At 44.1% G+C, this 25,324-nt stretch overlaps 1 protein-coding gene across 1 annotated transcript in view; it reads right to left on the bottom strand.

Annotated features, from left to right (window-relative positions):
• SKIV2L (Ski2 like RNA helicase) overlaps window positions 1-23,764 on the bottom strand; it is a 55,218-nt gene extending 31,454 nt beyond the window's left edge. The window contains exons 1-18 of the mRNA XM_018555856.1: window positions 23,693-23,764; window positions 23,306-23,372; window positions 21,023-21,144; window positions 20,838-20,947; window positions 20,125-20,242; window positions 17,823-17,937; window positions 17,463-17,537; window positions 15,206-15,259; window positions 13,994-14,169; window positions 12,330-12,467; window positions 10,860-11,005; window positions 8,970-9,116; window positions 7,305-7,389; window positions 7,119-7,225; window positions 4,020-4,166; window positions 3,755-3,848; window positions 2,624-2,836; window positions 1,405-1,515 (exon numbers count right to left, since the gene is read on the bottom strand). Of these exons, the coding sequence (XP_018411358.1) occupies window positions 1,405-1,515; window positions 2,624-2,836; window positions 3,755-3,848; window positions 4,020-4,166; window positions 7,119-7,225; window positions 7,305-7,389; window positions 8,970-9,116; window positions 10,860-11,005; window positions 12,330-12,467; window positions 13,994-14,169; window positions 15,206-15,259; window positions 17,463-17,537; window positions 17,823-17,937; window positions 20,125-20,242; window positions 20,838-20,947; window positions 21,023-21,144; window positions 23,306-23,318 (1,971 nt within the window). The 5' untranslated portion in view covers window positions 23,319-23,372; window positions 23,693-23,764. The remainder of the gene's footprint in view (window positions 1-1,404; window positions 1,516-2,623; window positions 2,837-3,754; window positions 3,849-4,019; window positions 4,167-7,118; window positions 7,226-7,304; window positions 7,390-8,969; window positions 9,117-10,859; window positions 11,006-12,329; window positions 12,468-13,993; window positions 14,170-15,205; window positions 15,260-17,462; window positions 17,538-17,822; window positions 17,938-20,124; window positions 20,243-20,837; window positions 20,948-21,022; window positions 21,145-23,305; window positions 23,373-23,692) is intronic.
• Between the last annotated feature and the right edge of the window lie 1,560 nt (window positions 23,765-25,324).

The raw sequence follows: 25,324 nt of genomic DNA, 5'->3' as shown, positions 1-25,324 counted from the left end.
GCCCACTGCATGGCTCTGCCAAACTTTTTACAGGCCACTGGGGTAAACTATCAGCTGCACAGGGAGTGCATTGTTTTTAATGTGTCAGCAGATTCATAGGTAATTGATACGGCTCCATTTTAAGAAATCGTAAAGTTCAACCACTGTAAGGCACCAAAAAGCAGGAAGCAGAGCGTGTATATGTAATAAGCAAAATATATTTACAATATATACCGGAAAAAAAAATTTGTTGTAAGTGACAGTTTTTTTTTCTTTTCAACCTTACTGGACAGTATGGAAGGCTGCCATTGCTGACCTGTGTGTCTGATAGCAGTAGTTTCCTGGGTGTCATTCATTTCCAACAGTTTAAGCATTTCCTGAGTCACTGACTTGAAAAGTATGTAGACCAAGAGTTCTGACTGCACTATGACCTCTATGATCTGCATTCTTGTTCCCAAACCTTTTTTTGGCTTTACTTCTCTTTTGGGTCACAGGAGTTGATTTACTAATCTACTCCTGTGACCCAAAGAAAGCATAAAGCAGGCTACTGGCCGCTATATGCTGACAGCGCAGAGCCGCAGTGCAGCCTGGAAAGATCCCGACAATACTGCTGAGATCCACCTGGCTGCCTGATTGACACGTGGCTCTGCCTCTCTAGAGCCAGCTATGCCCGCCCCCTCACCTGTCTGTCCTTCCAATGAGTGCTGGAGAGAGAGGAGGGGGGGATTCCTGACAAAAACTGAACTCTGCTGGAAGGAAACTGAGCTGTGCGATCAGCAGTCACATGATCGCTGCGCACTCAATCTATAGAGGCGGCGTGTAGCAGGTGCCGGCTTTAAAGGAGAATTATGAGGCGAGTGATTTTCACTCAGCCTCATAATCTGAGCCGACCTGTGACAATGAAACTGTCACAGGTCGGCTCAGTAGATCGGGAAGTGAGCGAACACATACCGTCGCTTCTCTCACTTCTCGATCTATCCCTGCAGAGAGCCGTGATTGTAACTAACGGCTCCCTGCAGGGATTCCCCCCCTCCCGTCTAATCCTCCCGTGCTGACTGGCAAAACGGACGGGGAGGGGGCGGGCACAGCTGGCTCTGCCTCTGGATAGGCAGAGCCAGCTGTCACTCACGCAGCTGGGCGGATCCAGACAGTATTGTCGGGATTCGTCCCGTCTGCGGACTCTCAGGATACCGCGAGCTGTAGCTCGCGGTATACTGAGCTTTGGGTCACGGGAGAACGCTAGTTTGTGTTCTCCCATGACCCTTAGGAGAACTATGGGGAAAAGCCCTGACCCCATAGTTCTCCTTTATTTTACTCTCCCAATACTTCTTCTTTAAGCGTGAGGCACCCAAGCAAATAGCATTCCACAAGGAGGTGAGCAACAGCAGCCTCTGTAAGGAAAAACAAGTCACAGCTAACACTGACCTTGACCAGTCCGCGGCTGAACAACATCTCCACCACCTCCTTCAGGATGGGAAGGATTCCGCTGTGATGGATTCCAATTCCTCTCTTTAATAGATCCAGCATGTGCAGCACCTGTAATAATTGTGTATATACGATTATCTCCAAACTCTCTTCTTTCTGGGTCTATACTAATCTGGTCACTGGGATTAGTATGAGGGTTAGTGTTTGGGTACAGAGAAGGTTAGTGTTTGGATTTACAATCTGGGTGAGTGATAGGTTCACAGGGAGGGATAGTGTTGGACGTTACCGGGAGGGTTAATGTTAGGAGTTACAGGGAGGGTTAATGTTAGGAGTTACAGGGAGGGTTAATGTTAGGAGTTACAGGGAGGGTTAATGTTAGGAGTTACAGGGAGGGTTAATGTTAGGAGTTAGAGGGAGGGTTAATGTTAGGAGTTAGAGGGAGGGTTAGTGTTAGTGTTACAGGCTGGGTTAAGCCTCCTTCACATGGGTGATCTGCCACAGGAATGCCAGGTGTCCCCATTCAGATGTGGCCGCTGTACCCATTGAAGTTAATGAGCAGGTGACAGTGTCAGTCCGTCTGCAATGGTATATGATATGATTACTTGCAATTTGGAATAGATGAGTAGGAAATATGCATGTATTGCAGAGAGGGACTTCATATGGTTTTTTTTGTTCTAATTTTGCCCTAACATACACTTTAAAAAGTTTTCTGAATTGAGACAATTTTGTCCAAAACCACAGGAAAAAAAGAACATTTATACAGAAGAGTGTATGTATGCCATCTGTATCCTGGTCACTAGTTGTGAGCCTGGGCTTGGTGTGAACCCAGTTCAAAGGAGTTTGCCCAAGCCCTTTCAAAGCTGGAATTGCACAATTGTCCAAAATGTCTTTGTATGCTGTAGAATTAACAGTACCAGTCACTGGAAACACCTGAACTGCATAATTTGAAGAGGCGTGCACATACCGTACTATTGGTAATTTAAGTAGGTACGATGGTCAGGTGTCAATGTATGAGAGTTACAGCAGATGGGCACAGCTGACCAGCCAAGTACACAATGCTGGCTATTGCAATATCTGAGATATAAAATACATTGTTGGAAAATGATTCAGCCTTCCAGTGTCATCCTATGTCATGTTATAATTACCCTTTGAATAATGATCATCATGAATACCAGGAATAGGTACAGAGTGCATGCATCAAGGACTGTGTGACACAAACCTGCGGGAGCTGGCGATCACTCCCACGCAGTCGGCTCAGGCACTTGGTATAGTACGTCTGGACCTCGCTCCGCTCCGATGCCGTGCATAGGTCTACCGTGGTCAATGCTGAGGCGTTCTGTTCACACCGGATTCGAGAGAAGGTGAAAATCACCACAGGAAGGCCATCTCGCCGCCGGAGAGACTGGATTAGAGACAGCCACGTGCCCTTATCCTGGGAAAAGAAATGTGGCATCACTTCAATCTGTCCAATCCGTAAGACCGTACAAACTGCTACAATGATACAAATAGCGGTGTAGCCTTTTATAAAAGCACTCAGCCTTTCGCTAGAGGTTTATTTTCGCTGGGGTTTTCTTCTCCTCATCACCCCTTTGGGGTAAAGTAGCTCCCACTCTAAGCTCGCTCTTGTGATGGACTATAATCTCAATACAAATTAGAAAACTAAACATGAGATTGTAGTCCATCACAGGAGCGAGCTTGGAGCGGTGACTACTTTACAAACACACACAGGGACCATAGGGAGCAAACTAAACATGAGATTGTAGTCCATCACAGGAGCGAGCTTGGAGCGGTGACTACTTTACAACACACACAGGGACCATAGGGAACAAAAGTAGCCACCCTCCAGAAGGAAGGACAGTGTCAGCACCAATTCAGAGATGGTTTGAGGATCTACAGCCAAGTTATCAACAAAATAAAATACATTTTTGTTAACAGTTAAGGTACTTGAATGCAATTTTAAAATGTAACTCCTGAGTTTACGGTCACTTTAAATCGGGAGCTGTCCCCTGCAGTTCCTCTTCTTTACCATAAGATGTCCTTATCTTCTGGATTTAATGATACGCAGCATCACTGAACCAGAAAGACTGAGGACTCCACAGTGCAGGGCATCATGGCTCCGCCCACAAGATCAATGCCTGGCATTCACAGAGGGGAATTTATCAAAACTGGAGCAGACAAAATCTGAGCAACCAATCAACTTCTCTCTTCAGTTTGTTCAGTTAGGTTTTGATTGGTTGCTGTGCACAGCAGCTCCAGATTTTCTCTGCTCCAGTTTTGATAAATTCCCCTCACAGTGTACTGGTGCAAAGAGTGGTCACCTGCCTGCGTTCTGGCTTTGCACATTACTTACATGCCCAGCTCCACCTCCATGTGGGTGTTTTGCTCCAAAGGTTTGCGAATATTTAGACGTTCGCTCCTTTTTTGCATCAACAGCAGCATAGTAGCTAGAAAAAAAGAAAGGAAACACTATATCACTAGATTGTAAAGGAAATCGGTTATCTTTTTGGGGGATTTACCTTTCATGGATATCGTTCGCATAAACACTGTTCGGTCATTGGTGAAATAGGACCGTTCTCCTAAAATAAGAATAAGGAATCCATTAAGGTTCTTCTCACCCTTTGGTCTGGAAAGCTCCGGAAGCGTCCTGCAGCAGGAAAAACTCATTCTGTGTCTTCTGACTGTTCCCCGTGTACAGATAATGTTCCAGCGGCACCGGCCTCTTGGTGGTACTGATCACATAGATCTTCTTCTTCTTTATCCTCCTATCAGGAGTTTAAATACGAACAACATCTAGGTAATGTATACATTTTCTTTAGGACTAAAGAAATATACACTTTATTAGGGCCTGCGTCAAAAGGCTTTTGTTTGCTTCAAACTGGCTTTGCATTCCCATACAAGTCTATGGCAATGAAAAACCTGCCTGAAGCAGGTCAAACGCACCTGAACAATCTTAAAGCTGTCTCAAACTGATGCTATCAACACAAGGCCAAAGCCCGGCGACCCAGGCTCTAAGTCACAGAAATATAAATTATTGCATATTATTATTTTTGGCCAGCAGGGGGAGCTTTAGGCTCATTTACACATTTTTCAGGCTATTCTGTTGCTCCTTTGTCCTAAAAAGCCTGTTGTTGACAGAGCTCAGTGGCTCAAGCTGAAATTTACACACACAAAGGAATTACTCATTATAGTAGTTTACTATTTGACTAAAACGCTCTGGCTGAGGCAGAAGTTTCAATCAGAGAAATCCAGCCTCAAAATAAACAGCTTCTTCTAAGTTGTTCTTTTAAATAACTCATACTGCTATGGGAATCATTTGCTGTGTGTAAAGTGTGACTAATCCCCCTCCCTTCCTACCTACTGTGCTCAGTTGATCCCTTAGGACAGCGGTGGGCAACTCCGGGACTCCAGCTGTTGTGGAACTACAAGTTCCATGAGTCATTGCAAGACTGACAGTTAGAGGCATGACTCCCAGAGGCAGAGGCATAATGGGAGTACATCAGGCAATTCTTATCTCCATGCCAAGAGTAACCATCACCCAAGATGGATTAAAAATCTTCCAGTTTGGTAGATTGAGAAAAACATGTACATCCAGCTTGGATTACTAGACTTTGGGGGCGACACTAACCAAGAGGTTTTTGGATAAGGGGTACGATGCCCAGTTGATTGAGGATGCCTATCCCTAAAAAAGAACGGACTGATAGGAACTCTTATAAAATACGTTTCTGCACACAGTTCAACGATGGAGCCTTTCGGATTGCAAAAATCCTCAAAAATTACTGGCGAATACTAAAGGAAGACCCCGCACTGAAACATTCCCTTCCGACTGTCCCTAATGTTATATATAAGAAACCCAAAAGATCCCCGTAGCCTAATAGCCCCCAGTAGACTAAAATCCACCAAAAGAACTAACCTAGGTAAAGGCCTTTTTGGACAAGTGGGTTGCTACAAGTGCAATGTCCATAGTTGTGGAGCTTGTCCTTTCCTGTGGCATAGGAAAAAAGATATCTCTTATTCTGGAGGGGCAAACCTTTCCCATTAGGCAATTCATTAATTGCGCGTCTTGCTATGTCATCTACGGCATCATTTGCCCTTGTGGCAAACTATATGTGGGGCGCACAACAAGAACCCTAAGGACCAGATTTGGAGAACACAAAAGGAAATTTTTTAAGAAAGCAGACGACCATTCACTCCCACGACATTTTTTAGAGGCCCACAAGTCAAGTCCTGAAGGACTAAAGGTTTTCGGGATTTAAATGATACCCGATAATTTCGATGAAGGCCAAAAATTTAAGAAACTCTGCCAGAGGGAAGCCTTTTGGATATACTCTCTCAATAGCCTGTTCCCTACAGGCCTGAATGGGGGCATTGAGCTGGCCTCCTCCCTTTGAACCCTGGGCTAATGGTGTCCCTCTTCTTTCATTTCTGGTTCCAGAGTGGGAGACACCATGCTTTACCATCTCTACCCCCCCCCCCCCTCCCCATTATCCTTCCCCATTCAGTTTTCAGATCAGACTCCCATACCTTTTCCTGGACCAATGTTTTTTTCATCCACTAAGCCATCACCAACATACATATATCATCACATTATTTATTTAACAAGTTTTTATCAATTGTTCACTAACTATATCATGCAAATCCACCAGCTTGTTGCTTTTTATTATGCATTTATATTATGCATCTTTTATATATACAAGCCTTTATCATGCATTTAGTATGTACATTGAAGCCAACCTTTTTAGTTTGCCTACCATGCCTATTACTATGCTGCTATGCATCATGCTTGTTATCATGCTTGTTATCATGCATTTAGTATGTACATTGAAGCCATGAGGGTTATCATTCTCACGTTATGCATTTTTTTTATATATCCCTATATTTATCTTTAATCATTGTTTTCAATATCACATGTATTTTCGCAGTCTTATTGTGGTAAGAGCCGCATGCTGACTCTTGTCTCCTCTCCACTCCTCCCCCCCTTGGGTACCGCCACAGGGATGCTAATAGAATCCTGTCCCCATATATTGGGACGCGTTGACAGTGACAGAGACCCTGCTTGTGCTGCCTTCGGCTTTTCGCAGCTTTGATTGGCTGGGAGACCGGCGATATTTGCTAGGTACAACCCGATTCTTACCAGGCCAGTCCGGCCTGCTCATTATCACACCCACTATAGGCTGATATCCCATCAGCTGATAGTGGCCAATCAGGTCTTCACTGCCCCTTTTTAGCCGACGTGGAGGGGAGACTTGAATCACGTTCTGATGAAGGGGCGTGCCCCGGAAACGCGTTGACACCTCACGGATCTGCATACAGGACTTATCATACGGATCCCTCCATTGCTCCGGTTTTTTACTGTCCTACAGGTTGTTGTTATTCCACCCTTGTGTGTACCTGCCAGCTTGTCTTCTTTTATTATTGTTGAATAAACTAATCTGCATTAGGAAAGGCGCCCCTCTCTTTGTGTTTTCTCATATTGGGAGTTCTAGTTAAAGCACAACTAGAGGGCCGGGGTTGCCCACCCCTGCATTAGGACGTTTCAGTCACAGAGAGGATGAGGAAGGCAGGTAACTGCTATGCTGTCTCTTTTGAAAAACCATAGTGCTCTGGGAATCCAGTGTCATGGGTGTAGCAAACCATTACCCTGTACCATTATGATAACCCTACTAAATTCCTACAGAGTACATTGTAAACATGAAACATAATGATCTGTAACCTACCCAATCCAGTCTGCAAACTCTACGGTGTTGGGGACTGTGGCGCTCAGCAGAATTATATTTACGTGGTCTGGCAACATGATCAGAACCTCTTCCCATACGACGCCACGCTGTGGACGAGAGATAGTAATGTGGTAAATAGGGGCCTGAGCAGTGTGCAAAAAGATGGCGTACTGTGGCGGTGCTCACCTCTGCATCATTAATATAATGGACCTCGTCAAAGATCACCCATTCTAAGTCTCGAATGACGTCGGAACCGTTGTACAGCATAGATCTGTGGAAAGAAGCTGTGCTAAGTGATATAGCAGCAGAGACAGAACTTTGGGACTCTGAGGGGAATCGAATGGGAATATATTTATCATACGATAGGTATTCATTGAACACATTGAGGAGCAAATGCCAACACTAAATATTTCTTATACTATACAGGAAATGGCGGACAAAATGGGAACATTTATCTTCAAATAGGGCCAGAGAGCATGGTCAGTGTATACCGGTGGTCTCCAAACTAAGGCCCTTTGCTTGTCTTTGACTGGCCCTTGAGGCGCTATTCCTCCCACTGACACCAACAATAGGGCATTATTCCTCCCACCCATCTCAAGAATCCAGCACTATTCCTTCCACTCACACTAACGATGGGGCACTTTTTCCCCAACTGACACCAATAATGGGGCACTGTTCCTTACTTTGACATCGCAGATGGAGCACTATTTCTCCCACTGACACCAACAATTTGGGGGGGGGGTCCTCCACTAATATCAACGATTGGGCACTATTCATTCCACTATTACCAAAATGTTCCTTCAACTGACAGCAAAAAAGGGAAATTATTCCTTCCACTTTCACCAATCACGGGGGCCTATTCTTGCAACTGACAGCAATGATGGGGCACTATTCCTTCCACTGACACCAAAGACTGGGCGGAAAACCTTCCACTGACACTAAAGACCGGTTACTATTCTCCCCAAATGGTGCCAACCATGGGCCAGTATTTATTCCGCTGATATTATTAATGGAGCACTATTCCTCTACTGAGCCCAACAACAGACGTTCCTTCCACTGAAACCAATGATGGGGCATTATTCCACCTTCCACTAACCACAGGCACCAGGTCTTTTTTTTACTCCTACTCTTCGCCAACCATAGCACACAAGCCATTTTCTACTCCTACTAGTCATAGTCCAGCCCCCCTGAGGTCTAAAGGACACTGAACTGGCACTTTGTTCAAACAACTTGAGGACCCCTGCCCTATATATTTTCTATATAGCTGATTAAAAGTACAGAGTATGTAAACCCAAGCACCAAATCCCCATATAAGCTGATCTTGTTTTGTATTTCAAAAGTAATTTTTACACTTTGATATCTGCAGCTTTCATTAAAATAACACCTGGTGATCCTGCCATGAAGATCCTAGTTCATACACTTCCTGTCATAGGGTGACAACATTCTCTCCCTGTATCCCATTTGTGCTTCTGTATTTAATCCTTTACAATGGAGACTATAACATACATTATGCAGACATGGTCCGCTGTTGTCACCAAAATGAAACATACCCCTGAGAAATGCCATGTAGCCATTGGTGGAGTGCATGTAGACAGGAAGTGGCTGTAAAGGAGCCAGATGCAACAAAAGGACGAAAATAGGTAAAAATGTGTTTTATTAAAAAAAAGGAACGTGTTTATGATACGCAATGCAATAGTCAACTAAATGTCGTTCAGTTAGCATTTACATCTATATCACAGTCCTATCCAGCACCAAAAACATTAAAAATGGCTTTTGAAATGACATGAACATGTTGAAGGTTATATGAGATTTTAATGATTTGGTTTACATCTACAGAAGACAAGCACGTACCGTAAGATCTCTGTGGTCATTATAAGACATGACGCTCCTGTATAGAGTTGGACATCCCCCGTGATCAGTCCAACATCTCCAAATGTGATCTTGAAATCTCGAAACTTCTGATTGGATAAAGCCTTTATGGGGGAGGTGTAGATGGATCTAGAGGAAGAAATAAATGGACACACACATCAACAAAACACTCTTTTATTCCAGTTATGTCTTCACTGAAAAATGATTTAATACATTTTCGAAATACATGTACTTATAAGGCTTAGTCCACATTTTAGACCCTTGGTTCTCAACTGGTGGGTCGCGACCCCATGTTCAGTGGGTCGACGCATGCCTTCCACTTTTCTAGGTGAAAGGTTCCTCAGCCTCCCCCTAGTGCAGCACTGTCAGTTCTCATGTGAAGCAGCCATTCAAAATATGCTGCCCGGAGCTGAGTATCAGCTTGAGGTGGAGTGGGCTGGGGGTATGGACGTGAGGGAGCTCCATCCATAAATGCATTGCTTACAGCTCCCTCATGTGTCCTGCAGAGGTGCCTGTACTTGAGTGGTGTCACATTCTGGCTCCCGCCACCTCTACAGGGTGCACAAGGGAGCTGTCCCAGCAATGCACATATGGATGGAGCTCTGTCACAGCACAGCAGCCCACACTGGACCCCAGGCTGAGGATCCTCTCCAGTTCTCATAAGGTAGGGAGATTGGGTGGATCTTAAAAAAAGGAAATCAAAAAATGTTTTTGGAGTGTGTGTGAGAATGTCTGTGAGTGTGTGAGATTGTGTATGTGGTTGTGTATGCATGTCAGTGTTTTTGAGGGCCCATTTACAGCAGTGCAGTGCGTTAATAGTACAGTCCTGTGCGATTAACGCACTGTACCAAAAAAATCGCACCTACCGTGCATTCTGTTGTGGGAGGTGTGTTGCGTTGCCATTCATTTGAATGGTACCCCAAACGCACCTCCTACCCACAGTTTGTACATCCGTACCAGAACGCAACTTAATGACCAAGGACAAATGTGGATCCTGAGGTTACACAGGTTGAGAAGCACTGTTTTAGACCATGTTTAGGGTATAAGAAAAGGAAGGATGCAATACACCATCCTCAAAACCCAACCGCCCCTCCTTACATGAACCGTGGGGTGCATCTCCTAGCAGAAATTTGTCATAATTTGAAATAAGTGCGGTTGTGCGTCGCTCCACCAGTACAGCCACGTCATCTAGGGCAAGGATTGTCTCATCTGGCAGAGGGTCTCCGCAGTGTGTACCGGTGATCCTTCCTCTTCATGTGGTCACAGAGCTTGTACCTGCGTGCGCTCCCTGTCTCCCTCTCTGCCTCCACTCCCATGAGTGTCTGCCAGGCGGAGTCTTCTAGAAGAGGCTTTCAATTATGCCCAAGCGCGTTCTCAGGTGTAAACGACAGTGGTACATCTAAGGTGGTGGAGGAGAACAGCTGGACGCAACAGCACGGCGACATCACATCAATTTGTACTCCAGCCGCACCTCCCTTAGGCCTATAACAGAAGGTCTGTACCTCATTATGGATCTGAGGCCCGGGGAAAACATCTCAAGAGCCTGTGCATTGCACCTGTGTGCTAGGACTACCGAACGCCTCCCCTTCTCCTCACCTCCAAAAGAAGGAAGTGTTCAGCAATCTACAGGGAGAACTGAGCAGAGCTAATCATTTTGGGGATTTCAGTGCAGCAGAGGAAGAGAGCAAGGGATGTTAAGGGCTCACTGGATTTCTAGCAGGACCAATGAGTATTTTTCTTTACTTGCAGGTATTAAAAAGGGATAAAACATGGGAACACGTGCATGTTGGAGAGATTTAATAATTTTGTTTTTTTTTAACTTTTCCCATACATACACATTAAGTAGATAAATAAATGGATGGATACACTAACCTGGTCATGTGCTTCAGAGACAGCGCTATGGCATATTCTGCTACCACAGTCTTCCCGGCAGATGTGTGAGCTGCAATAAAGACAGAGGAACCGTCTTCGAGACACTGAATGGCTTTCTTCTGGAAAAGGTCCAGTTCAAATGGATGCTGCAGATACAAAAACCGACATGACATACCCAATATATACAGCCAGGCAGGACGTCTTAAAGGGGAAACACCACAGATTCTGTATATCAGTATAAACTATACAGTAAAAGCCCTTACTGAAGGTCAAAGAGTTTGCTCTTGATTCACAATTGTCTAGGACTCTGGAGGCACAGTTGTGACAGGCCGAGAGCTTAATTTTCAGATGAGCTACTTGTGTCACCGGCCTGTGAAATTACTATATATTCCTGTACAGTAGGGGTAGCCAAGACCCTCCAGCTGTGGCGACACTGCAAATCCCATTAGGCAGGACTCTTACAGCCACAGACATGACTTCCAGACGCTGATGCGTAATGGGATTTGTACTCCCACCACAGCTGGAGGGCCGAAGTTTGGCTACCCCTGCCGTACAGAATCCATCAGAACAGGGGTAAACCAACACTAGCACTCCAGCTGTTGTGGAACTACAGGTCCTGTAGTACACGATGCATTGCAAGACCGACAGCCACGGGCATGACTCCCAGAGGCAGAGACATGATGGGATTTTTAGTTTCACCAAGTGGTTGTGTGAGCTGGCTCAATGCTTCTTAAATGGATAATGCACCCAAAAATCTGGTGGGCTGAGCCGCCTGCTGGCTTTTTCTATCTCCCGGGAACACTAGCAGATATCTGCCAACCTCGAAATTCTCCTATTCCTCTTATTACGTTATCCACAGAATAAAGCAAAAAAACAACAAAACACAAATATGGGAGTGGGTGTCGCTCATAATTGTTAGAGGAGGTGTGCAGACCCATGGCCACAACCTAGCAAGCCATTTATTTATTTATTATTCTCCGCTACCAAAAATGTAAAGGTTCTGGGTGGAATGCCCTTTTAAAGTACATCCGTCACGGTGTCCAAGCACCTACACGGTCTCAGAAGATCCAAGGCACTCTGCTAGAATGCATCTTTGAATAGCTTTTGGGCACTCTAATATGCAATGTTGTAATATGAATGGCAACATATGTATGCATGTAATATGTGGCCAGGCCTGTAGTGTCACAAGCCTGTCCACATCCTCCCGCACTGTTTCACAAGCCTGCCCACCTCCTCTTGCACCTAGAGGCCAGTAAGCCACAGTGATGGGCTAACAGGAAGATGCAGAAGGAAGGATGGATTGAAGATTGATTTATAATGCCGGTTCAGGTGCCAGTACACCCTGACGGGTGCACTTTAATGCATAGTCTTGTGAACGCAAACCTTTTGGCATGTGGTCATGTGGAAAACTGCCCAAATTTAAGACCATGTCATCATATTACTGGCATATACAGATGGTTTCTACGTCACCTTAAAAGCTAGGTCCGGAATACGCTTGTAGAAGTCATCCACGGGGAGGTGGCTGTTCAGTGGAAAAGCCCATTGTTCCTGAGTGGATTCTGGCACAGGCGAGGCTGAGGGAGGAGGCGCAGGAGCAGAGGATACCGTCTGAAGAACAAGGGACGAAAACTCATTAATATTACCTATATAGTGCTACACAACACTGAATTTTCTTATCAATCATTGACACAATTCTGCTGTTGGCAACCTAATGACAGCTGAAGCTGATTAACCTACAAGTACATCCAGACTGCACGCTTATCAGTAACTGTGAATTCCAAAACTCCCAAAAGTACCTCCAAGAGTACTCATCGCTGTGTACTCATCTTTTGTAAGGTTCCTGCAAGTAACCCGTGCAATAGCTAATCACGTACTTTAGTGCAGTGGTGGTCAAGTTTCTTGATATACGGAGCTTCAAGTGAGGCCCCTGACATCACCAAAGGGCCACACATAATATTCAGTGAATGTAATGCTACAGAGAAGCTGTTAGAGAATGCAGACACACTACAGCCGATGGTCAGAGACTGTAGACATATTAAAAAGGGATGGTCAGAGACTACAGACATGCAACAGGGGATGGTCAGAGACTACAGACATGCAACAGGGGATGGTCAGAGACTACAGACATGCAACAGGGGATGGTCAGAGGCTGCAAGGATGCTTTAAGAGTTGTTGGAGAGAGTGTAGACATGCTTTAGGAGACTCACTGCATTAGACTGCTAGAGATCACTGCTATTACAGCCCCTCTTCCCTCCCTGTCTGCTAGAGATCACTGCTATTACAGCCCCTCCTCCCTCCCTGTCTGCTAGAGATCACTGCTATTACAGCCCCTTCTCCAACCCCATCCACTGTGAGCTGTAGTGGACGGGCATTAATCAACATAAGCTGCCTATATTGTCCTATGTATAATCCTCCTCCAAAGCCACAACTAGACAGGGAAGAAATATTTTTTTAGGTATGCAGTGTGAATGGGAACACATAACAAACGTATAGTGTAGGTTTCCCAAATTTGACTGCAAAAGTAGAAATACCCTTTAAAGAAGAACTCTGGTTAAAAATGTTATTAACCATTGCAGTGGGGCTGCCTCCATACTGCAAGGGTTAAGTGCTCCTTTTTGTCTAGGTGCTAAAAAAAAAAAAGTTATACTCACCAGACCATCCCAGCCGGCTCCCTGCTTCTGTGATTACTGAAGCGTGTCCCCTCCTCCTCTGCACAGATGTACCGCTCCTCCATCCTCATGTCTACACATAGTCTATGCACAGTGTATAGAGCGTGATGACACCAGGATGCTTAGACCGCTGCAGCAGAGAGGGTGAGACGCTTGAGACAACGTTCTTAGAAGAAGCCGGCTCTGGATGGTCTGGTGGATATCTTTTTTTCGCACCTAGGCACAAAACGAGCACTGAACCCTTACAGTGCGGGGGTAGCCCCACTGCAAGGGTTAATAACATTTTCCTGGAGTTCTTCTTTAAGTAACCTGCAGTCAGTGAGGAGGAATGCGATTGGTTGTCTTATAATACTGCCCTGGGTCCATCATCCCTACCTGTTGAGCTGCATATTAAATAATGCAGAAGGTGTGTTTTCCATTAATAAGCCCTGTGATTTGCCAGTCATCCCATTATACCCATCTGACCTCCACGCCCAGCTCCTCCAGGCTATTCCTCCTGGGAAGTCCCTCCGTCTTGTCTGCCTTGGGTTTCTGCTTTATTTTGGCTTCATCTTCATCCTCACTGGAGTCTGCCAGCGTGAAATCTTCCAGAGTCCCGAGTAGGTTGACCAGGGAGAGAACCCCCGAGGGCCTCAATCCATCTGTTGGGGTTGAAGGTAGGTGGGTGAGAGTTATTACATCACTCACTGGTATTCCTTACAAAGCACATCCTTGTAGTGTAACTCACAGTAACCAATCAGATATTCAGATCTAATTTACTAGCATGCAATGGAAATTGGATTTCCTGATGGCTAATGCCTCTATTTGCCTTTACAACTATATAGATGAGGTCCACTACATTTTAATGCCCAACTCTAGGCAGTTAACAACACAGATGAGATTCATATAAGGGAGATTTTTTTACCTGTCAAAGGATTTGTATTTCCGTTCATCAAGTTCTGAGATTTACTAAGCTCTGCCACACAGTACCACCTGGTCTGGCAAGGGAGCAGACCTGATTTTTGTCTGCTGCAGTTCAGTAACACTTACAGGTCTTGCCCCTCCTCCAGACTCTGACGGGACAGTAAAAAGAGAAGCAGCAGACTGAAGAATGTATCTCTATAACACAGGCTGATATCAGATCAAATTCAGGTACCATCACCACTTCAATAATAAATCATTGGAAATACTTTTAAATGCAACAAGTGTACTTACCTGAATTTGAGTTGGTATCAGACCCTTGTGATCGCCTTTACAGCCCTACTCAGACTGGGAGAAGGAGAAGTAGCACAGATTAGGTGTGCTGCATGCAAATTTGCTGACAGGGAACATGATAATAATAGGCGAGAAGAGTGAGAGTAAACAGGTGACCTCATCAGTCTACTGCTGCTCTTTTACTGTCCCATAGGCGTGTATGGGATAGAGGGATGATACCACTGTACCTGTACATAAACTGGAATTCTAATTCAAATGAACAGAAAGAGGGGTGTCATATCCTGCTCTGTGGCAGAGCTGTGTAAATGTCAGGATAAAACAGGCAGAAATACATATCTACTGGCAGGTGAAACAGCTCTCACATAAGTATTTCATCCTTGCATTTAGATGTGTACCACTTTAAAAAGCCTAGAGTTACCCTTTAACTTGACTGCTTTATTAAACCTCTATAAACAAACCTGTGATTCATAACCCATTAATTACCCGATTGCTTGAAATTTATTCCGTTTTTCCACCCAGGAGGAGTAGATAAGAGATCTGTTTCAAGAAAAGAGAAAAGTTCAGTTTATTTTCTCCGCTATACTCCTACACATGAACAGGACTCCTGGTTCCACCTGTTAAACTGTAGAGACTCAGCACCCCGTGATTTGTTATGATAAAACTTGGACTATATTGGTTGAACTGCGTAGGTTTAGCAAATGCTGAAATATTTCCCATAATCTACTGTGCTGATTTGCTTCGTTCTATGAAATTCAAGCCTGTTTTGCAGTCTCGACCTGCACATGCCGATGCCAAGTACATAAATAAAGAATATCTACTATGCTATGGCTTTTAGATTAGCGGAAAAACCATACGGTCTATAACAGCCATTTATTAAAAGAGAACTATGGGGTGTTTTTCCCCATAGTTCTCTTTAGGGTCACGGGAGGACATATACTAACCTCCTCCTGTGACCCAAAGCTCAGTATATCGAGAGCTATTGCCCTCGATATACTGAGAGCGCCGCAGCCGAGACGGATCCCGGCTATACTGTCGAGATCCACCCAGCTGCATGAGTGACAGCTGGCTCTGGCTATCTGTGCCAGCTGTGCCCGCCCCCTCCCTCGTTCGTTCCTCCACTCAGTGCTGGAGGATCAGAGAGGGGAAGGGGAATCCCTGTGGGGAGGAATAACTGACACTCACCACTCACTGCAGGGCGATGATCGGGAAGTGAGCGGATCGGCAGCATGTTTCTGCTTACTTCCCGATCGATAGAGCTGAGCTGTGACAGCTTATTTGTCACAGGTCGGCTCTAACTGTGGGGATGAGTGGAAATCACTCAGCTCATAGATCTCCTTTAACTTTTTTACCATGTAGGATCTCTTAAAATTATTCAATGTGATGCCCAGGGAAGATCATTTTTGAGACCCCCCCCTCTATTCAACAACCTTTCAGTAAAAATGACGGAATGCATCCAACAAAAATAATGGTCATTAAAAAAATGCAGATAGTAAAAATGGTAGTGTGCCTTTACACCGATGGTTAATTAAGAAATGCCCTTTTTCAGTTTTGATTGTGTAGCGGGTATGACGGCAGGTAGTATGTGTAGGAGAGGGTGCAGAGGGTATAAAAGAGGGCAGTAGGTGTGGGAGAGGAATGCAGAGGGTAAGATAATGGGTAGCTTGCACAGATGAGGAGTGCAGAGGGTTTAAGTTCAGGCAATATGTGCAGAGAAGGAATGCGAAAGGTTTAACAGCAAGTACTATGTGCAGAGGACAAGCGTAGAGGGTTTAACAGCAAACAATATGTGCAGGTGAGGCGTATGGAGAGTATGATAAAGGGCAGTATTTGCAGGGGAGAAGTTGGAGGATATAACAGTGGGTAGTGTGTGGCGGCAAAGAGTGCAAAATGGTATGAAAGCAGGCAGTGTGTGCAGGGGAGGAGTGCAAAGTGTATTAAAGTGAGCAGTATGTGCAAAGCAGGAGTGCAAAGGGTATGACAGTGGGCAGTATGTGCAAAGCAGGAGTGAAAGGGGTATGACAGTGGACAGTATGAGCAAAGGAGGAGAGAAAAGGATATGACAGTGGGCAGTATGTGCTGAGGAGTGCAAAGGGTATGACATAGGGCAGTATGTGCAGAGGAGGAGTGCAAAGGGTATGACATTGGGCAGTATGTGCAAAGGAGGAGTGCAAAGAGTTTGACATTGGGCAGTATATGCAGAGGAGGAGTGCAAAGGGTATGACATTGGGCAGTATGTGTAGAGGAATAATGAAAAGGGTATGACATTGGGCAGTATGTGTAGAGGAATAATGAAAAGGTTATGACATTGGGCAGTATGTGCAGAGGAATAATGCAAAGGGCATGACATTGGGCAGTATGTGCAGAGGAGTGCAAAGGGTATGACATTGGGCAGTATGTGCAGAGGAGTAGTGCAAAGGGTATGACATTCGGCAGTTTGTGCAGAGGAGTAGTTCAAAGGTTATGACATTGGGCAGTATGTGCAGAGGAATAATGCAAAGGGCATGACATTGGGCAGTATGTGCAGAGGAGGAGTTGGAGGGTATCACAGAAGGCAGTATGTGTAGAAGGTATGACCGTAGGCAAAATGTGAAGGGGTGGGAGTACAGAGGGCATGAAAGCGGGCAGCATATCAGTAATATCGCTTACCACTGATCACCATTCCAATTAACACTGGATCAGACTACATGATGGCTGACATTTTCTGTGTAGGCTCCATAAAAAAGTATTTTATATAGGGTACCTTTCTCAAAATCCAGGGCTTCATCCTCTTCACTCATAGCCTTAATTTGTTCAAGTGTTGGTTCATCCATTCCACCTATGAAGAAATAAATGGCCTATATTAAATGGGTTTAGATAAGGATCACAGTCAAATATAAGAATAAGAATGAGTGGACTATTCATGTGAACGGTTAGGTGTTTGTTTCTCAAACATCCCCTGTAATTAACTATAATCATCTTAAACAAAGGTGTGTCTGTTGTTCCATTGCAATCAGTCTGATTCTTATTTTAAATCCCGATCTGAAGCAGAAACATTTATGGGAGATAATGGTTGGTTAATATGAAGAACAATGGCATTAATCTTGGGGCATTGTCAACTTACCTGGCCAGAAAGGGAAGTTGGAAGTATTGCCCTTGACGGACTGAGACGGGGGACCAGGAGGTCGTCGCAGGGACATAGAGTTCTGTGCTGAGAGACCGATGTGGGCTGCAGAGACCTGAGAAGTTACAAACGATCAGAAGGTGTACCATATTTAACTAATAAACCAACATATCGGATTGATTGAACACTGTATTGAGTAAATTCCAATTTTAGGTGTGCAAATACCGAAAAGGGAGGGGGCTTTGAAGAAATACTATAGCTCTCTTAATACATAAACATTAGAAATTCATTTATTAGTTTCACATTTTTTAAAGCATGATTAAAAGGCAATTAAAACATGATTGATCTATTTCACATGTGATAATAATGTCGCATCAATTTGACAGTACAATTGTTTTAATAAAACATGATAGATGGCTCATTCTGTTAACTCCGTGAAAATATGTGACACTAATTAATGAATTTCTAATTTTTATATATTAGGAGAGCTATAGTATTTCTTCAAAGCCCACTCCCTTTTCGGTATTTGCACACCTAAAAGTGGAATTTACTCAATACAGTTTTCAAGGAATTACAAACCGGGGTGTGAAATCTTACTCTCTTTAAGCTGTTTCATGTTTAGTACACACCCACCAATGTCAATTCGTAACATATCTGATTTCATTCAACACCTCAAGCCACAGGAAATGACTTTATTAGCAGCGTGCATGCTCATTTACAGGCATTTTTTAATTATTACACATTAAAGAGACCCTGTCACCATTCATTTCAATACAAATCTTCCCCTGAGATGAGTTGTGTGTTTAACATATATTATTTACCTGTAAAAGCCTCCCTTGTGCAAGGCCCTAACTGCTGTTCTAATCCTCTATCCAAAACTAAAAAACTATGTTTTGGCCTCAGATGCACTTTAATTGAAGGGGCACTGCCAACCTCTCCTTCTAAAAATGCTAACTGCCTGGCTGATATACTGACTCGCTGGATTCAAAGATTTTTAAGGCAATGGCTTGAAACAAGTATGCAAACCAGGAGTTCTGATTTTGCTTACTGCATACTTTTACCAGTAAAGCATTGACGCCAAAGAAAGGCAGATGGGGTAGTATTCTCAGAGGGAGGTCAACAATGGCATCCATCATATTTCTGTTATCACATGTGTCCTTTAACATCTTTGTTTTAGGCAAAAAAAAAACCTTCATGAAAATGCAATCCAGTGCGGCTATGTGCTTGAAGATCAAGAACCATCCCAGTGAATACTCAATATCACTGAGAAAAGTCTATATACAATGGCTATGGCTCTGAAACCCCATGGCACGTACAAAATGATTGGTTAAGGATTGCAGGTACTTGCAAGCACCTTGTGGTGCCTATTTTTAAGGAAAATACAGCAGTATACAAAATGCGGCCTTTTGCTAGCATATACCTGGCCCTTGGGATGCCATTCCTCCCAATGACACCATCTGATGGGGCACTATTCCTCCCACTGGCACCAGTGATCGGGCACTATTGCTCCAACTAACAGTAGTGATGGGGAACTCAATATTCTTCCCACTAACACCAGTGATGGGGCACAATTCTTCCCACTAACACCAATGATGGGGCACTATTCCTCCCACTAACACCAATGATGGGGCACTATTCCTCCCACTAACACCAATGATGGGGCACTATTCCTCCTACTGACACCAATTGTGGGTAACTTTTCCTTCCATGGAAACCAATGACGTGGCTCAATTTTTCCTACTGACACCAACAATTGGGCACTATTTCTCCCACTGATACTAATGATGGGGACATTACTCTTCCCCACTCCACTCCACTAACCACAGGTCCTAGAGCTCTACTCCTACTGGTCACAGTCTGGCCCCCCTATAGCGTTAAGGACAGTGAACTGGCCCCAGAAAGTTTGAAAACCCCTGGTATAATCAGGGCCGGATTTTCCACAAGGACAACCGAGGCCCGGCCTCGGGGCAGCAGGGAGTAGAGGGGCAGCAGGGGTGTGGAATTCCTATCTCCCTACGCCCAGGACATGCAGTTGCGGGCGCCGGGCGGGTAGTTGTTTTCTACATTTAGCCGTCACTTGGGCAAGCAGGGCTAAATGTACAGTGGCAAAGCCGCCTCTTGTTTTGTACAAGTGATCTCGGCAATGTCGCAGAGATCAATTGTAGGCAGCCTGCATACAGGGGGACGCATTGAGGAACCTGGCATTGGGGCAGCAGAGAGAGTAAATCCGGCCCTAGGTATAATAATACCCTAAAAACTTTTTCTACATGTGTGGTTCAACTCCCTGCTCTCCGTATCTCACCTCACTGATTCTGCGCAGTTCTCCCGTAGCAGAGTTACGTTCCATGCTGATATCAGTCTGGGGAGCACTGATGTCCATGTGGAACAAGGAGCTCACATCCTTGGTACGTGGCCAGGACCTGTAATGACAGTAGAGCATGTGTAAACCTTTGATTGCTCCCCAGGACTGACTGGGCCCCACTCACATGGAGATTTTCAAAATGCTGGCAAATCTCTATGAGCACTGATAGCTCAATCATCATCGAAAATAACAATTAAAACAAAACTCCAGCCAAAAAAAATAAATAAATCACAGCTTGTACATCACAGCTGAAGTGTGGAAGGAAGAGGCTTTAAAGGAGCCAATCAGTTTATGTGCTGACAAGCAGCAAGCTGATAGAAAGTGAAAGCAGAGTGACAAGCTCATCTCATGATGCTCTGCTTCTTCTTTCACTGTCCAGTCATAGACTGGGGCAGGTCCAGGGCGACCTGGGCTCAGAAGAAATAGGTTAAATGATGCTGGCCATCAGGGTGACTATATCTAGTGGCAAAATAGTACTGCAGGAAAAATCTCTGGATTAAAGCTGAATATTGCAGCAAAAGATGTTATTTTATCTTTTAATGGGTTGTTCATTTTTTTTCTTGTTATTTTAGGTTGGAGTTTTTTCACAGTTAGGAAAACTAATTTCCCGGGCCAAAAGGGGAGCCCATCATCACACACGGTAAGGTCTGTACCTCTGGCTCCGGTCAAAGTCATGGACAGAAAGCCATTCGGGGTCTCTTAGGTATTTCTGGATCACTTCGTCAGACAAATCAACATCATATGGAGGTAAGCCGTTGGGGATCTGGAACAGTAAGACAGGAAATGATCAGGAATAGGTCAGTGAGGGATAAAAAACCTGATAGAGAACTGGACCTACCGTAGATAAAGGGAAAGAAGGACCATTCGATGCCGGAGGTTTTGTGATCAGTTCCAATCGCCCCGCTATGCCAACTTCTAGGATGGAAAACGGGAGATCCAGTGGATCTCTAGGTGGGAGCTCTGTTAGTTGGGGGAAAAAAGCAACAGACACAATGAACACATGCTCCATATAGTGTCTTGTATTGCATATGTATATGTTCCATATAGTGTCTTGTATTGCATATGTTCCATATAGTGTCTTGTATTGCATATATATATGTTCCATATAGTGTCTTGTATTGTATATGTTCCATATAATGTCTTGTATTGCATATGTATATGTTCCATATAGTGTCTTGTATTGCATATGTTCCATATAGTGTCTTGTATTGCATATGTATATGTTCCATATAGTGTCTTGTATTGCATATGTTCCATATAGTGTCTTGTATTGTATATGTTCCATATAATGTCTTGTATTGTATATGTATAGGTTCCATATAGTGTCTTGTATTTTATATATTCCATAGTGTCTTGTATTGTATATGTTCCATATAGTGTCTTGTATTGCATATGTTCCATATAGTATCTTGTATTGCATATGTTCTATAGTGTCTTGTATTGTATATATTCCATAGTGTCTTGTATTGTATATGTTCCAGATAGTGACTTGTATTGTATATGTTCCATATAGTGTCTTGTATTGTATATGTTCCATATAGTGTCTTGTATTGTATATATTCCATAGTGTCTTGTATTGTATATGTTCCATATAGTGTCTTGTATTGCATATGTATATGTTTCATATAGTGTCTTGTATTGTATATGTTCCAAATAGTGTCTTGTATTGCATATGTATATGTTCCATATAGTGTCTTGTAGTACTGGAAACCTCTACTAAATGAATATGGAGGCTGCCAGTGCTGACCTCTGGAATGCCTTTTTCTTTTATTATGAATTTACATTTTATGATGTATGCAGACGTGCCAAGAAGCCATCCATAGAGATAGCAGTATTGCAGTGGAAGTCCGGAAACTTAAAATGGGTACCCAACGGCACAGCAGAAGCAGCTCCATATTTATATAGACTGGAGATTATGGGAAAAGGATGCAGTGCTATCAGCTATGATTGCCCAGACTCCTTCAGGTCATCCTCCTTTAGGACGGTCATGGATGCAGCTCTTTCCTCGCCTAGGATATCTTCTGAATAATTGTTTACGTTGAGAGGCCAATGAGATCAGGTAAATGTCATGAGAAAATGAAGCTGCTGACACTGCTGACTTTTCCCAAAAATGCTAAATGGCTGGCTGTCATTCATACACTTTGGCTTCACTACACTGCGCCACCAACTCAGAATAAGTATCGGGATCAGGAGTTTTCACTTCTCTCCAACCTTACAACAAAGTGCACTTATCCCTTTTGTCCCTCTACCCTAACCTGACCTAACCCCTGGTTGCGCTTGCATTACAGTCCCATAGACTTTTATGGGGCCATCTCCAGCCTCGGGCTGGGATGTAAGCGGTGCAGGAGCCTGTTAACTGCACCCCTGATGCACTGATTGCAGTTGCAATGCTCTGCATGCCAGAATGCCAAAAAAATAACAAATAAATATTTTTTTTTTCTTTTATAGTTGTAGGTGCATTTATTATTTCTTTTTAAAAAGTGGACTATACCTTTAAGAAAACCCTCAGGTCTCATTCACACTGGCATTGACAAATTTGCAGTTTATAGGCCACTTGTAAATGCGTATAATTACATTTAATGATCTAATCCCCACTTTGCATTTGGATGTGTTTAGGTGCGTGTAGAGAAAATAGAACTTTGTGCATCTGGGGTCTTATTACATACTCTGAATGTGTCTAAACGCATGTAAACCCAGGTACATTTAAATGCAGGGGAACTTAATCTGGGAAGAATACAGTTTGTTTATGGCTCGTTCACATGGACGCACGGGGGAGTACAGCATGCACGTCTGTGCACAATCCTGCATCCAGGAGTCACAGGCAATGCATGCAATCGCCTGCACAAATCAATGACAGGATGCGGCTGTAATGCGTTAAAAGCAGATCCGAGTGTGTACATCTGAACAGGTTTAAATGTAGACCCCTGGACAGAAATAGTCTGCATCCAAGGGAGTAAATGTGAACCTGCATGGATGTACAGACTGGGATCTGCTTTACCAGATACAGCCGAATCCTGCCATTGATTTGTACAGGTGGCTGCACACAACACCTGGTTTGTTGTTATATACATGTATAGTATGTTTATATAATATGTTTACACATTTTATAAAACAGTCTCACCTAGTTTACTCATTGTGGAGGGTGGAATCTCATCCGAAAGGACAGATATGATTCATTAGCAGGGGCTGCAATGATAACCGAAACAACAAATAAATAACAAATAAAAAACTTTCAATGCAGATCTTGCAACAATGTGATCTTTTAGAGAACTGAGATGACTGTAATAATAACACATATAATACAAATTGTAATAATAATTCGGAATGATTGACCACCATACTGGCTCAGTGAGCAAAATCTGCAATATGAAGTTTGCATAGAAAATATATGTAAAGTCTACAGAGGTTGTAAGTAATTGTCTGATAAGCTGCCATTTGAATATATCCTGACACATATAAAGCACCATTTATACAATAAGAATTATATTCATCATCTGTCTGATACCTTTCTGGAAAAGAAGAGCCAGCACTGTGCCTGTGTGTCAGTGCAGAGGGGACACAGTCATGGATGACAGGCAAGGGCCGTGACGTCACTGTGTGGCGGAAGCAATACTTTTAGGATTGTGTCTCCAAGTAGATCTAATGTTAATCCCTTTAGGGGAGACATATTTGAAAGGCCTATTTCATAGAGTAAACATAGCTTTGTCTTCAACAAAATGGCCGGCGCCGTTGCAACGAATGATCTTGTCAAGCCTCCCTAGTGCTAGGGAAGAGCTGTGCTGCTTATTGGCTGATTGGTGATGGAAGCGCTGATTGGCTGTGTGGCGTTACGTAAATGGTTGGCGGAAGTGACATACGCACACGCGTGATGTGGAACAAAGAACGACGTATTGGCTGGCAATGTTCTCTTCTCTTGATCTTGAAGAAGATAGTTTTTAGATGGATTCCAAATGCAGAGAATGCACTGCCCACATAAATTACATATTTATCTCTTTTTTTTTTTAACTTGTGAAATAAAAGAGCTATTTAGTTTATATTGAATTTATAAGCAGGAGAAATTAGCCAACTTTGGTGGGAAAAGTAATGTTTTGACATTTCTATTTGGGAAGTTTCTGGAAAACACCTAGATTGCGCACGTAACGTTCTGTGTAACCTTGTGTAGAACAGTCACCATGTAAAGCGAAGGCCTTGCTAAGTGTGTATATGGCACGGTTCACTCCTGAGCGATCTGCACAAATGCAAACCATGCTTGCGGGGCCATCCATTTCTAATGGCATCCCAATAGCGGCCAGCAATCTGCACGGTTTTAGGCCGCATTTGCACGGGTGCAATCGCGCACAAACGCGGTCACAAAAAACCGGGTCGCTTGTTGCACAAAAAGGTGTATGAGCCTTTTTGCTGCGGTTACCGCATGGATATGGCGCCATTGAAATCAACGGGGCTGTGCGGTTCCAGGACACTCGGTCCTGGGCTGCCCAGATGTGAACCACAGTGTGTTCCAAAGCGGCTAGCGGACGTAATGCACTGTATCGCATAGAGCAAGGTTCCCTGCATTCTGGGGCGGGAGGGGGCGGGGCGGTGCCATTAATGTCAATGACACCGCAGCCACTCCTCCCACCCGCAGTGCGATTGCCAGAACCAGAATGGGTGGTATAGCAATGCCCTGCCTTCCGGTGCGATGTGAAAAATAGTGCATGCTGCATTCATGGCGGGCCACACCCCCCTTGTGACCCCATTGAGGCTACCCCCGCACTGTAAGAGTTCTTCTGTAACATAAATATTTCCCTAGACACATATCGGGGCGGCCATTTCTGAACTACTGAATATGAATGTTGCTTTGCTGTTATGTCTTGAATACTTTTTGAGTTACTAGCCTGGAAGAAGTACGCAGGTCAGGAAAGTCAGAACTCTGAAATTGGCTCAAAGTCCTGAAGCCACAGTACCAGAGTGACAGACAGGCAACCTGCATCTGCAGAATGAAAAGTCATCAATGGCAGCCTCTGTGTGTCTTTAAAGTAAGGTTTTCTGTACAAGTTATTATGAACAAGGATTAGGAGGGGGACCTTGGATACAGTCACATGCAGCAAGCGGCTGTTGTATTCCCCAGTGGGGGGGGGGGGGGGGGGCGGAGGGAATGTAA

This window comes from Nanorana parkeri, unplaced genomic scaffold, assembly GCF_000935625.1.
Source record: "Nanorana parkeri isolate BGI_ZX_2015 unplaced genomic scaffold, ASM93562v1 scaffold215, whole genome shotgun sequence".
NCBI classification, from domain to species: Eukaryota; Metazoa; Chordata; class Amphibia; order Anura; family Dicroglossidae; genus Nanorana; species Nanorana parkeri.
The sequence above is the reverse complement of the archived record's forward strand: the minus strand, read 5'-3'. Positions and strand labels throughout refer to the sequence as shown.